The sequence below is a fragment of the Syngnathus typhle genome, linkage group LG2, assembly GCF_033458585.1.
Source record: "Syngnathus typhle isolate RoL2023-S1 ecotype Sweden linkage group LG2, RoL_Styp_1.0, whole genome shotgun sequence".
NCBI classification, from domain to species: domain Eukaryota; kingdom Metazoa; phylum Chordata; class Actinopteri; order Syngnathiformes; family Syngnathidae; genus Syngnathus; species Syngnathus typhle.
This window is the reverse complement of record NC_083739.1, coordinates 22,535,369-22,549,457: the sequence shown is the minus strand read 5'-3', so window position 1 is coordinate 22,549,457 and position 14,089 is coordinate 22,535,369. Positions and strand designations below refer to the sequence as shown.

Genomic DNA, 14,089 nt, shown 5'->3' with positions numbered 1-14,089 from the left:
TGAGTGATAGTACGGTTATCTATAGTTATAGCGGTTTCCTTGAATAAGTGTTGATAACGAGTTGGCCCAATTATCAACATCTCAGTTTTATCTGGGTTAAGACGAAGGAAGTTGAAAGACATCCATTGCTTGATCTCCGCAAGGCACGCCTCAAGATTACAACAATCCCGCGGATCTGTCATCGATAACGGCATATATAATTGGGTGTCATCCGCATAGCATTGAAAACTGATATTATATTTACATATTATGTCGCCAAGCGGAATCATATAAATATTAAAAAGAATTGGTCCGAGAACTCTGGTTCAGAATGGGGGAGTTACCATTCTTCCCAACTGTACTCTTTCAGGTCTCACTGTCATTGCTCAGATGAGAATCGGAGTACCCCAGAATGTGGCTGTGGGTCCTCACTAACAGCTAATCCAATCCAATGCCCCAAGATGAATGGAATTTTCTTGAAGAATCAAAAGTAGATGCATTCATGTATGAACATGATGCATGGAAAATACAGAAATAGACATGAGTCAAAATGTATTGTGAACTTTGAAAGGCAAATGATGAAATGCAGGACCTGCTGTTTGCCTTTCTCGTTCCCTTTATTACTGGCTCACCACCGTAGTTTTGTCCATGTGGCTGTGAGCCAGCGCCAATGAGCCAAGCACAGACAGCAAGGTGTCACTGAGCCCTTTTCCTTTTTGTTGAGGCTGCAACTCTCCCCCTGTATTGCTGGCAATGGTAATTGCTGTCCTATTGACCAGCTGATGTGAGCCGACCCCCAGTGCAGCTCAGCCCGTAAGCCAAACATCAAATTTGAGGCAAAAGACCTTGAGGACCAAGCCTGATTCATTTTAGCTTGCTTTTGTTTTTCTCACGGTGGCAGAGCATCCGTGTCTTGAAAACAATCAGCCAATCAAGTTGACGGTTCAAAACGGGAGTCTCATTTGAATTTCAAAAGTGTCCAATCAAAGGCCTTGAGCAGACAAATTGTAATCGCAGGTTGTCACATAATCAAAGACCCAAATGAGTGCAACATGTCAGAGGAATTTACTTGGTTTTGTGGTAAGGGTGACATAGAAATGATGGGAATGGGCAATGGGAAATATGTGTCATTGAAGGGTTAGGGTTAGAAATAATGGCTTCAGGTTAGAAAATTGTAAAGTATTGTGCAATAATTATGCATGTCAATGATGGATCTGTTTTCAAATAAGATATTTTTACTTGTTGTACGAAGTTCATTTTGTCTTCACTTATGTCAACTAAAAGATATTTTTACTTTGGGAAACAATGACCATCAATCCTACTGGTGTGATATTTGTTCCTCGGTTGTTTTTTAATCACTAAACAACACTGAACAAAATAATGAAATAAAATAAATAAATAACAATAATAATAAAGTAGTTGTTTAATAATCAGTAATCAGGAAAAAATATTTTAATACTTTTTATTGCAAATAAAATTACATCGGATTATTCGATTAATCGATATAATATTAGATTCAGAAAATATTTGATGATGACAGCCCTAGTGTGAAGTTTGAGCCTTCGCTAAATAACTGATCATAGTTTTTCTCTCATTTACATTTCTCAAAGTATACAATGTGTAAGGATTGCAATTTAAAAAGACCACAAAGTCTGCTCGGTACTAGTAATACACGGGGACACACAACACACAACTCCGTCCACCCACTACAAGTCAGCACACACTTAAAGACTAACACATCAGAAGTGCTCGTCCTTTTAATGTAGTGGGAATGAAATTCACAGAAGTGAAGAGCACTTAGAGAACCAACTGCTCATCCAACCTCCTCCTTCTTTGCAAATTATTTCACTCCCTCGGTTTAAAAAACATTGCACATTGTATTTTGTATGTATTTTATCAAACAATTCCTGTCAAACTGGTTGCATACATATAGTGACATTTGCAAGAAAAAAATGGCCACAGTACAGAGAATAGTTGAAAAAAGCCTTAAAATGTTCCAAAATGAAAAACACAATAAGACACGTTCAATCTATCAGCCACTCAAACCTCCAAACGTCTTGAAAAGTGTTTGTTTTGACATCGACTTCTCACGTGGTGCCTGACATTTTGCTGGGAGTGTGAAGTTAAGTGTTCAGACCTTTTGAGAAAGCGACTTTCTTATTCCCTTCTCATCCTCTCCTCGCTCTACTGTCCTGGTCTTTGTTTGTTCCAAAGCCATTCTTTTCCAGCTCTCAGGCAGATGCACAAGCTACTACCTCTCCATGTCCTTTTGCACAAGTGTTTAGTGTGTGATTTTAGAGTTTAAAATAGAAAAGGGGCTGTTTTAGATGGTCAGAAGCACAACAGACTGAATGCAGAAATTATTAAATAACCTTCTGGGACCAACTGAAGCATAAAATGCAGCAATATTCAATAGCCAGGTGGGTTGCTGTGGTTAAAAAAAGAATCCGCCAGAATTCCCTTAGCATGCTTGCATCCCAAATCACTCATAGCACAGGTGAAGATTGCGCTAGCTTTACCAATGAAGTCATTTGAATGGAAATGGAATGAAAGTCAGTCACCAGCTGTGATCCATGGACAGCCAGGCCAGTGTGTGTATGTGTGGAATCCCTCAGTCGCCCATAAGTAGACATTAGCAACCAGTAGCCGATGCTAGTGCGAGAGTGGATGTCGCAAAGACACGTGTAAAACAACACCCGGCGATGATTGAGTTTGTTTTTATGGGGGTCCACTGACTCCGACTTTGCTCTTACCTCCGCTGTCAAAGCGTTTAGGAAAATAGCCTCTTTTCACAAGATGGCCAAAATGGCTGCCAGCTTTATGCTTGTCCTGAGGGCTTTTTCTATTGATCGAGCACTAACAGCTGTGAAGATTTGTAAAGTGACTTTTTGCACGTTGTTAAGATGCATTGCAAATGCAAATGCATTAAATGATATCCAAAATGGCAAAGAGAGATCAAGTCAAAGTACATGTTTACACTGCCCATCTTGTGGTAGGAATAGAAAATACTGCCTTGCTGTGGTATTTGATCCACAATGTTTGCCGCGAGTGGGGGTCAAGGTCACTTTTAGTATTGATTACTTTGTATACTCAGCATCCCTGACTCTGCCGCTATTGTAAACATAACAATCAAGGTTAATCTGGTTGCTGCACGTACACATAATCTGAATATTTTTCAGTTTCTTGGCCGATTATATTCTGCTTTAACACTGGCTCGTTGTCTTCCACTTTACCAGAGACTTGTAGTGGCAGCAGAGGAAGCCCACCTACAGCACGAGGAGGATCCAGACCTGCAGGTGAGCAAGCCCGCTTCCTGCCATCACCGCACAGTTTTTATTAAATATTTTATTCAACATTGAAAGTATAACATCAAAGATTACATTTTGTTCCGTATTTAGCCTCCACCTGGTACTAATGCTAGCCTCATTTTCGACTTTTTGGGAAAGTCACTGTGCTCTTTACCTAAGATTGAACTACACGTGGGAGGAAAGTCATCAATTTTCTCACAGGAGAATAAATTAATGGAAAAATTATTAGCTGATAAAGTTTCAATGAATCATGAATTAATAACAATTTGACATCCCTGTCATGTAAATTCTCAAAGACTTAACCAAACCGCTTCCTCCCCTCTCACCGTTGTGGCCCAAATCCATTTGAGCAGCTTTAACTTATAGCGCTATCATGCTTCATGTATGCGTGTACTTTGTATGTGCAAATGCCGGCAGGAGCAAGACAACATGGTGTGGGTGGTTGTGTGGCTCTTTTTCGACTTAGCGAACATCTCAGACTGGAGTTTCGAAAAGTAGGAGGAGACACAGCAGGAAGTTGACTTTTAAATGCGAATGTGATGCAAAGCCGACTTGGGAGGAATCGCTACTCAGCTAGTTTTTGAGTCCGGGGAAGTTACAGTGAATTTGTGTCGCGATGCTGTCAGCTTTGGAAGGTATCAGAGTCAATGCACTGGTAGTATTTTATGCTCATGCTGGTAGTTGTGCTGTTCTGAATTTCTCTTACGTGTATTCACTCTGTTGTAAAGATATATAGGCATTTTGTTTTTAAACATTTATTTATTTGAAATAGGCCTGTGCAATTAATCGAAATTCAATTACCGTATTTTCCGCCCTATAAGGCGCACCTAAAAACCTAAATTTTTATCAAAAGTCAACAGTGCGCCTTATAGTCCGGTGCGCCTTATATATGGATCAAGTGACGAATTTGTTGATCCATACTGGTTGTACTCAGTGCTCTGCCAAAATGTTTTAGTACGTTTTAGTACGACTAGTAAATTACAAGGTCGCATCGCTTCCCAACATTACGGTAACTGTAGTCAGGGGGCGTCACCGAATAGCTGTTGTACCCGCGAGGCTATTTCATTTCAAAATAGGCTGCTCCATTAATGTTTCGAGTAAATCTACGGATCGATATGGAAGGGAAACATAGGTAAGTAGTACCAATGCGCTAGATCGAACTTTAGTCAGTTCTGATCATTTTATAGAAGATCGTTTGAGAAACGCAATTTTTTACACTTTGCTGAGGCTCATGGGAGATTGCGGATGGCTAATGCTATAACGATAGCTGCTATACGCGCGAGGCTATTTCATGTCAAAATAGGCTGCTCTGTTCATGTTTTGAGTAAATCTACGGATCGATATGGAAGGGAAACATAGGTAAGTAGTACCAATGCGTTAGATCGAACTTTAGTCAGTTCTGATCATTTTATAGGAGATCGTTTGAGAAACGCGATTGTTTACACTTTGCTGAGGCTCATGGGAGATTGCGAGCTGAGGCTCATAGGAAATTGCGGATGGCTAATGCTATAACGATAGCTGCTATACGCGCGAGGCTATTTCATGTCAAAATAGGCTGCTCTGTTCATGTTTCGAGTAAATCTACGGATCGATATGGAAGGGAAACATAGGTAAGTAGTACCAATGCGTTAGATCAAACTTTAGTCAGTTCCAATCATTTTATAGGAGATCGTTTGAGAAACGCGATTGTTTACAGAGGGCTCGTTGGTTATTGGCTAGTGGGTGCATACCGCAACCCTAGTCAACCTCAGTTTGTTGCAGTAAAGCTTCTATTTTAGGCACCTTATAGTCCGGTGCGCCTTATATATGGACAAAGTTTTAAAATGGGCCGTTCATTGAAGGTACGCCTTATACCCCGGTGCGCCTAATAGGGCGCAAAATACGGTACAATTACGATTCACCACAATGACCGATTATGGATAATCGTAAGAAAAGCGATTATTAATATACATTATATCCTTTGTACAATGTTTTTTCGATACCAGGAAACTATTCTTGACTTTATACAGTGCATTTGAAATGTTATAAAAAATGTTGGGTCCTTTAAGGACCTTACATAATTGTTGTGTTTCAAAGAAGTTTGTCTTAATCTTTTTTTTGTACCAAAAAATAAACATAATATGCACTTTTTGATCTCTTGCAAGCACACCAGTTTGTCCATTTACACTTCCGCCACGTCCACATGTCTATTCTACGCCGATTATAAAAAGGAATGAGAAAAAATGCTTCCATTACAGTGCAAACGTCTGTTTTTTTTTCAAGAATACCAAAAGAGGGAAAATTCCAGTTTGGATTAAGTCATGAAACTGTATAGACATAATATTTTGATTTGATTCAAGTCAATAGTTATACTAATAGAATGGCAGTCATTTCATTTGAGAAAAACTGGTGAACCCTGATACTTTTTATTTTTGCTGTATTTCCACAACCTGCAATGGTTTGAATTTTTCGTGTCACACAGCTCCGACGGTGTTAGTTCTGATTTTGCTTTTTATTACAGACCACGTTGAATAATACACGGTAATTATCACCAGCTGGGTTAAAAATACCCATCCACCCTGTAGGGTGAAACCTCCTCCATCACTATTCAGGGTGTATTTGTGTTTTTTTGGCGGGGGGCTACTGGATACATATTTGGCTGGCAGGGGTTTGCTTGGAATTTTCTTATCTATCCATTCCAGAGCTCTTCTGCTTCCAAGAGAAATTGGCACGGTAATCTGCTCCGATTTGCCTCCCTCGCTCTTTTACCCGCATTGCTCACGCACTGTAAATAGGAAAGCAGGGCGCAGTCTCCCATGCCCTCTGCAGCCGGTGAAGACCATCCACGGAGAATGGCAAAGCCCAATGCTGCTTCCAGAAAATGTAATCCCGCTCAGAGGTGGGGGGGGAAAACTCCTGGTGTTTTTGTTCTTCCGTGATCATATCTCGGCTGTGCACAGAAGAGGCCTCGTGCTTGTAGATTTGCCAGTTTGTTTGTTTTTCTTTATCAAAGCATATTTGACCTGCTGACTGCATAATCAGTTCATCTTCTGCTTCACTGGCCTGTCTAGGTGCACACAATTTCTATGAAAATGATTACGTGTTGCATTCTGAGACTGTGCTTTCAGTATGATGCTGTGTGCAACACCGCAGTTTGTGTTTTCAACGCAAGTAACTTTTAGCTTGATGCAAAGTAAATAATATTTTACCATACAAAACATTGGCAAGGAAATTCAGCTTTATTTATATATTCATACACAAGCTAACTAACTCTGTATGCTTCATATAATTAAAAGTATAATTTATACACCAAGGTATTAAGGACATCTTGAAGCAAATTGAAAAAAATAAAAAGTCTAATAAAAATTACTAAAATGCTATAAAAAAAAATGTAAGAGCAAGATTATTTTGAAAATGGCCTCCGTGATAAGGGGAAAAAATGGTCTATTGATTACTTGATAAAACATACTCGAAGAAATGCTCACTAATACTCGAAAGAAATCCATGTGAATAAAATGTTCAAGCTCTATTTGTGCAATCTCATACCATGTCTTTTTAGATATGTTTGGACAAGTACTGGTTGTTACCTGGCCCGACATGCCTTGTTGCCGGTACATTTCCTCTTCACAGCTCAGTCTTGAGTCAAGAGAGCATCTGGGGAGATAATTATCCACTAATTAAGTACATTACTAATTTCCTGTGGACGGAACATGAGATGCTGAAAGATGATGATGATGAGTAATAATGACGTTTACCTCTATGTAACAAGATCTGTTTGCTAATGTTCCCAATCTTGGTGTCAACAGTGTAATTGATGTCATACTATTCATATAAATATTCAACATTAGTTGTGCACACTTCGGGAGTTCCAAGACTTTCAAATTAGTAAACCCATGTTGGACCTATCCACTTCCCAGTTTCGGAAATAAAAAAATAAAAAATAGTCTAACCAAAGACTGATGCAGTCACAGTGTTTTTCACAATTTTTTTTCACTTAAGCCTACCTTTTAAAACTTTTTTTTACACAATGAAGTGTTGAGTACAAATCTTGGCTCCCCCCTTCGGGTTATTTCTTACACTGTTGTGTTTACCCCCAAATTACCTGTATCCATGCCCCCAGTTGTTTTCCAGTCTTATTTCCACACCCGGAGAGTGATGAAAGTTGAAAGTGAACTCCAGAGGGTTGAAGCGTCACGGTTCTTTTTGGTGCGCTATCGCCTTCCTCCTTGTGGCTGTGACTCAATTTTATGCTTTTTGTGTGTGTGCGTGTGTGTGTGTGTATGTGTGTGTGTGTGGAAACCATTAGCAAGAGTTGTATGCTTGTATAAAATGTGCGCATTCAACTTGTGTGTTTCTTAAAAGAGGGAATATGAACATTTTTGTCTTTGAACTGTGAAGTATTTTCGGATATCTAGCCACATTCTATTACATATTTATTGGCCCATAGGCAAACCGGCAAACAATTGTGCCACATAACAAATAGAGAAGTGACAGGGACAACTTTTCTGCTTGTGTTTACAATTTGAGGCAATATCAAATACTTCAATCAACAACCAGTGTGATGAATCTTTTCGACAATATTAATGACATTTACAAATTTCACACCATCAACTGACATAACACACAACTCGCATTTTGGACGAGTATGACAACCTCATTTTTGAAAAGGGGAACTAAGATATGCTGCTCCACCTACTTGCTCTCGTAGCCCTCCTCATCCTCTCGTCTTCTCTCGAGCCCACACTGAGTGGGTGCTGATGGTGCAAACGCGGTCTTTCGGCATAAAGATCAGCTTGTGAACACCGTGATCAGGGACTGCATTAGTGGCACTGGGCACTCCTTTCGTGAGTGTACTACTGGAATTACATAATTGACTTAACACACACACCTACACGTGTGCTTTAACACAAACGCACGGGACCTTGCACAGATGCAAAGGCACACATTTACACGCCCACATGCACTCCAAAAGTGCTGAAACTCTCAGGCTAATGGGTGCAATTTTAATCAAAATTAAAGCCCACATGCTGTGAATTTAAATAGCTAAGTCATTAACCACTGTTTTGTTGTATTTCTTTCATCTAACTCTCACCTCGCTATACAATATTTTATACAGTATGGAAGTTAGGATGCACTGGATTACATTCATTGCATTTTCATTTATATGCGCATATTTTACACTAACTAACTAACTAACTAACTAACTAACTAACTAACTAACTAACTAACTAACTAACTAACTAACTAACTAACTAACTAACTAACTAACTAACTAACTAACTAACTAACTAACTAACTAACTAAAAGGTGTAAATACTATTGCAACTATAACTAACTACTGTATTTTCCGCACAATAAGGCGCACTTAAAAACTTAAAATCGACTCAAAAAAACATAGTGCGCCTTATAATGCAGAGCGCCTTATATATGGATTAATTGATGAATTTGTTGATCCATACTGGTCGTGCACAGCGCTCTGGCAAAATTATTCAGTACGTTTTAGTACGGCGAGTAAATTACAAGGTCGCATCGCTTTCAGCATTACACCAACCGTGATCAGGGGCGTCACTGAAGTAAGCTACTACTGGTCGATCGCATGACATTTAAAAAAAAAATTCTATAGGCTGGAATCGCTTGATTGACATACCTGTAAGCCTATCGGGAGGCAGTCACAGTTAGTTCAAAACATCCCCAAAAACCAGTCCGGAAGACCACGTACATCGACAAGTCCTACAAAGGAAGACAGAGTACTTGAAAGTCTGTGTGAACAGTTCCATCAACTTCAAACTTATCTCTAATTCGAGTGATGGTAACTCGTGTTGGTGGTTCTTTTTGAAACATCCTCGTAAATTGTCTTTGCACTTCTACTGCGATGTCATGCTTCGAGTAACATTTCAAAATAAAATTTCTTTCTTCAGAGTTTAGTCTGGCTGCCATCATTTGGATCGATGGGTTTAATCTGCAAAGAAAAAACAAACTTTTGAGTTATCAGCTGCTAAAAGGTGTATACATCTTTTTGGGACAACTTGTATTGACACACATTTGCATATCAGAGGTAATCTGCACTGGAAAAAAATGAAAAGGTTTTTGTTTGAATTTGTTCAATTTTATTTTGTCAAGGGTTTGCATAAAATAAAGTAATTTACCAATTTTAAGTTGATGTGTATTCAGTGTATGTAACATCATTAGTCCATTAGCAGTGAAAAACAACAGAAGAGCGATCCAATTTCAAGATCGTCATTTTAAATTCAGAATGGTTTGAATTTAACCAAGCATAACGCAAATCAAATGTGAGTTAAAACTACATTGAATTAAATGGAGTTTTAAAATGAGAACACTTGTCTCCTGCACAGCAAACTTTAAAAGACAGTCCAGTAATAATGTCTGTGCTGCACTAATTAGTTTCATCATGATGAAATGGAAAAAAAAGGTTGTGACACAAAACTGGGGATAGGGATTTTTTTTTTTTTTTTAATTAAACATTTTACTATGCTGTCTATGCCAAACAAGCGTTGTAACCACCGTTGCACTTTGCTGCCTATCTAATCCTGGGAATGTTCATTCGATGATCTTGTATTTTATTGTGAAATATTTTTTCATTTCCAGCCATCCTAGGTGTTCTTATCTGTGTGTGATCGCTCCCCCCAGGCCTCAGCCATGGGTGGTGTCTTGGCTTGGGGGTTGCAGGGATCCATGTGTTCTATATTTATCTTGCACCATCATTTATTAATAGTCTTTCCAGTATATGCGGCACTAAAAATACAGCCAAGGCAGGGCACCGCATCCAGTGTGGGGATAAGAAAACGACTGCGAGGGAAGAATTCCTACCTCAGCATTTTATCACACATCATGTATGATGATTCAGTGATTCACATTACATCAGTATCTATAATACTCACTGACGCAGCACTTGCATGACCGAGACATTGTGGTTTGAAGTATATTCATTTGTGTCTCTCTCTCTTGTCCCCAGTATGAATACTTCAATGCGGTGCTGATCAATGAAGTGGATGAGGTGGGCAACAATGTGGAGCTGGGAGGAGAATTCATCCTGCAACCTAATGACCACTTTAACAACCTGTCAGTCAACCTTAGCCTGAGCGTGGTCCAGGTGCCCACTAACATGTACAACAAGGGTATGTTTGTTTATTTTGCTTTGTACATTATCTATTATGTTAGTTTTGTTACCCACAAAAAAACTAGAGTGACATTCTAAGTTATATGCAACGACAGGATAGTCGTTCATCAAATATGTATCTTCAGTAGGTTTGGTCCATTAATTCACTAGCTCATCATTTGTGGTCTGTTCGTCTACTTCCATTTCTTTTGTCCAAGTGTCCTAATTATTTTTTTTATCCAAGTGTCCTAATTAGTTTTCTTGAGAGTTTTTATGTCCTTTCCAGTCTTGAATGTTCAGGTTTTTTTTTTTTAGATTTTTTGTTTTTTATTTTCTTGAGTTCCCTGGGGGGAAAAAATTACTGCGCATATTTGCAGGAGGGAATAATTTTATATTGAATAATTCATATGAACTTTGCTTTCTGCTCATGGTGTCTGCATTTACATTTATGAAATGTAACACTTTGGATTATTTTAGTCACATGCTAATTGTTCAAAAGTCAAACACTCGTCTAATTCACCGTTCACACAGCCAATGAAGTCTTGGCCTTTGAACACTGCTTAGTAGACAGACTACATGTCGCGAGGGCTTAAATCAGCTACCCGAGGCGGAATTATATTCGGGGGTGCGTAAAAGGGAAGAAAGTAGGTTAAGTCAAACTGATGGAAGGTCCGAGCAATACTTTAATTATTGCAAGGTGATGGGAGAAGGGGGAATCAAATGATAGTGACAGAAGGGGACTGATTGAAATGGAAAGGAAGTGAATGAAAATTCTATGAGAGTGCGACTGGAAGGCTAATGCAAGGAGAGGAAGCGTAATCTTGATTTGATTCCCTGCCAAATGAATGGAACAGGGCACAGACAGCGAGGGAAAGAGCTCGGAGAATTTTTTTTTTTAAATCCTCCGGCTTTGTTCGCTGGGAGTGAGAACGTTTGCTGGGACTGCAAGGAGCTTGTTTGGTGGGCAACAACTCGCCCTACTGCAAAAAATACTAAGAGGCTCGGATTAGAGGAAAGAATGCTTCTCTGAAAGTTTTCATTTTAGCACTTGTGCTTTGATGTCGGAGTTTGCATGGCTCCAAGATCCAGACCACTTTTTGCCTAATGGACGTTTCATTCTGTTGCATTTGGGTATGATGTGACACAAACAAACTACAATACCAATGTACTTATTATTATTATATACTATTATACGTACCTACAAATAATCCAACATTTTGTGTTACGCAGTTGTGAGTTAATGGATTGCATCTGGAACTGTGAAGGACTTTGCATTGTGCAGATTAGTCTTGCGAATTGTGAATTCTGACTGCAAATTGTCTTGGTATTGTTGTGCAAATGGGTTCCATCCAAATATCGCTCCCCTCCAATCCACGTTGCATATCAAGCTTGCTTCCAAAAGACTAACACATTCATGTCTTATTGGCATGAGTGATGACAGTGCAACAATGGTGTCGGCTTTGGAGATGATGAGGAACATCTCATCTGCTTTTCTGTCTCCATTTCACATCTGCACTACTTTTGCCCACCTCTCCATCTACATTTTTTTTGTATGTCAGGTTTTGATGTACAGTGTAAAACATTTTACTGTAAAAATTAGAGTACTTTACTGGCGGCAGTAATCCAGTTAAATACTGTTATCGTACGTTGTATGTTACCGCATCTTTCTAATGTACAATACAATACTGTGAAGTTATATTCAGTCAATTACTGTCATTTACTGAATCACTGCTACCAGCAAAAATACTATAATATATATTTTTATATTTTTATATGATAAATATATGTATTTGGATAGTATATTGACTGTATTACAATTATTCTAATATTTTGAATAAAATGTAGTTTTCCCCCCAAATTTTCAAAATAAAAATCCCAAATTAAGATTGTTTTACTAACTTTAATGTGATGCCTTGCCGTCGCCAGTTTTGGTTTTGTTCTCTGGGTAGATGAAAAAATCCAAATTTTAGGTGACACATGATGTTACTAAGTGTTGTGATTTTTTTCTATTGTTTTCATTTTTGTACTTTTTATCGTAATTTATTTTTTTTCTTTAAAGTAAAGATCTGAAGACGAAAAAAATACAGTATACGAGTGACAGATTTTATCGCACGTGTCCTGTTCTTGCAGCAAAGTAGTAGAATAACGACAGCCTTGAGTTTCAACTTATTTTGCTTATAGTCTTGTTTGCCTCCTAATGAGACAACAAGTAAGATGAGTGCTGGAAAAACATTCAATTTGGATTGTGATTACGTCTGACAAAATCTTCCATTTAAGCACTCTCGTGTTTGTTTCTGTGAAACTTTCTATTGTCAGGCTGACCCACATGTGATTGTAGCACAGGCAGTCGTCATCATCTTCTCATTAAAGTACAAATTAGTTGGCAATACATGCCAGAATGAGCTTCGTACAGCAGTTTGAGTGAAAGCACAAAACCACTTTGTACTAATGTCAGCACTGGTCTTAAACTACTTCTGGTTGATTTTATTTTAAATTTTTTCTTATAACTGAAATTGTTCTATTTTCTACCTCTTCCCCATCTGCCATGACTCATTAGACTCCGCCATCGTTAATGGAGTGTACTGGTCAGAAGCCTTGAACAAAGTATTTGTGGATAACTTTGAGAGAGACCCATCGCTCATTTGGCAGTACTTTGGCAGTGCCAAAGGCTTTTTCAGACAGTACCCAGGTAAGCATGTGTTTGTTTTGCTCTCTTGTGTGTTTTGTCTCCATCTTCTTGAAATGTGCCTAATGGTGTATGTGAATGTTCAGTTACTCTCAGGCAGCCTGTCGTTGAGTGAGCATGAACAAAAGTGGCATCATTAAATAGCTATGAATACATTTAATATTTGATTGCTTCTGCTTTTTAGACTAAGCGGGACAATAAGAAAAATTGCTTTCAATTTCTTTTGGGCTCTGGAATCGTACATGTTATTGTTTGGTACTGTGGTCACTCATTCATCTATTTCCACTATCCAAGGGATTAAATGGAAACCGGATGAACACGGCGTCATCGCTTTTGACTGCCGTAACAGGAAGTGGTACATCCAGGCCGCCACCTCTCCAAAGGATGTGGTGATTCTTGTCGATGTCAGCGGAAGCATGAAAGGTCTCAGACTGACTATTGCCAGGCAAACTGTCTCCTCCATACTGGATACTCTTGGAGATGATGACTTCTTCAACATCATTGCTGTAAGTTCACACAGTTACCATCCGGATAGAAAATTCAATACAGACCTTGCTTTTGGATTTGTGTACAAGTCAGGATGCACTCTTGCTAAGTTCAGAACAAATGCAGAAATCAGCTTTCTCTCTTGTCACGCTCTCAGCCAATTAAAGGGCTGCTAAATGAAGATTTGAAGTGCGGAAAAGACAGTTGATTATTGAAAGCTGTCTCAGGCATCCAAACCATTGTTACTGTGTGTGAGTGTGTGTGTGTGTGTGTCACACGCACACGTCTGTGTCTGGTGGTATTTCACATCAAAACGTAGCCTGTCACATTGCCAGCCCACATTCTGTCTCGCCATAGAACAAAGTTGTCATAATCATTTCATAGCCTAATCATGATGTTTAGATAAATCTTTTAGAAAAATCAAGACTGATTGGGGAAATATGTTTCGGAATCCATTTGGCTCGTTGGCTCGTTTTCTTATTGTTGTTTTACTTGTAGTTGTCACACTTGACTCATAATTACGTCAAAAAACGT

General features: G+C 38.8%; 1 protein-coding gene across 1 annotated transcript in view; it reads left to right on the top strand.

Annotated features, from left to right (window-relative positions):
• Nucleotides 1-14,089, top strand: part of LOC133150013 (voltage-dependent calcium channel subunit alpha-2/delta-3-like) — an 80,799-nt gene that overhangs the window by 19,659 nt on the left and 47,051 nt on the right. The window contains exons 4-7 of the mRNA XM_061272280.1: nt 3,216-3,275; nt 10,240-10,402; nt 12,941-13,072; nt 13,364-13,575. Coding sequence (XP_061128264.1) covers nt 3,216-3,275; nt 10,240-10,402; nt 12,941-13,072; nt 13,364-13,575 — 567 coding nt within the window. The remainder of the gene's footprint in view (nt 1-3,215; nt 3,276-10,239; nt 10,403-12,940; nt 13,073-13,363; nt 13,576-14,089) is intronic.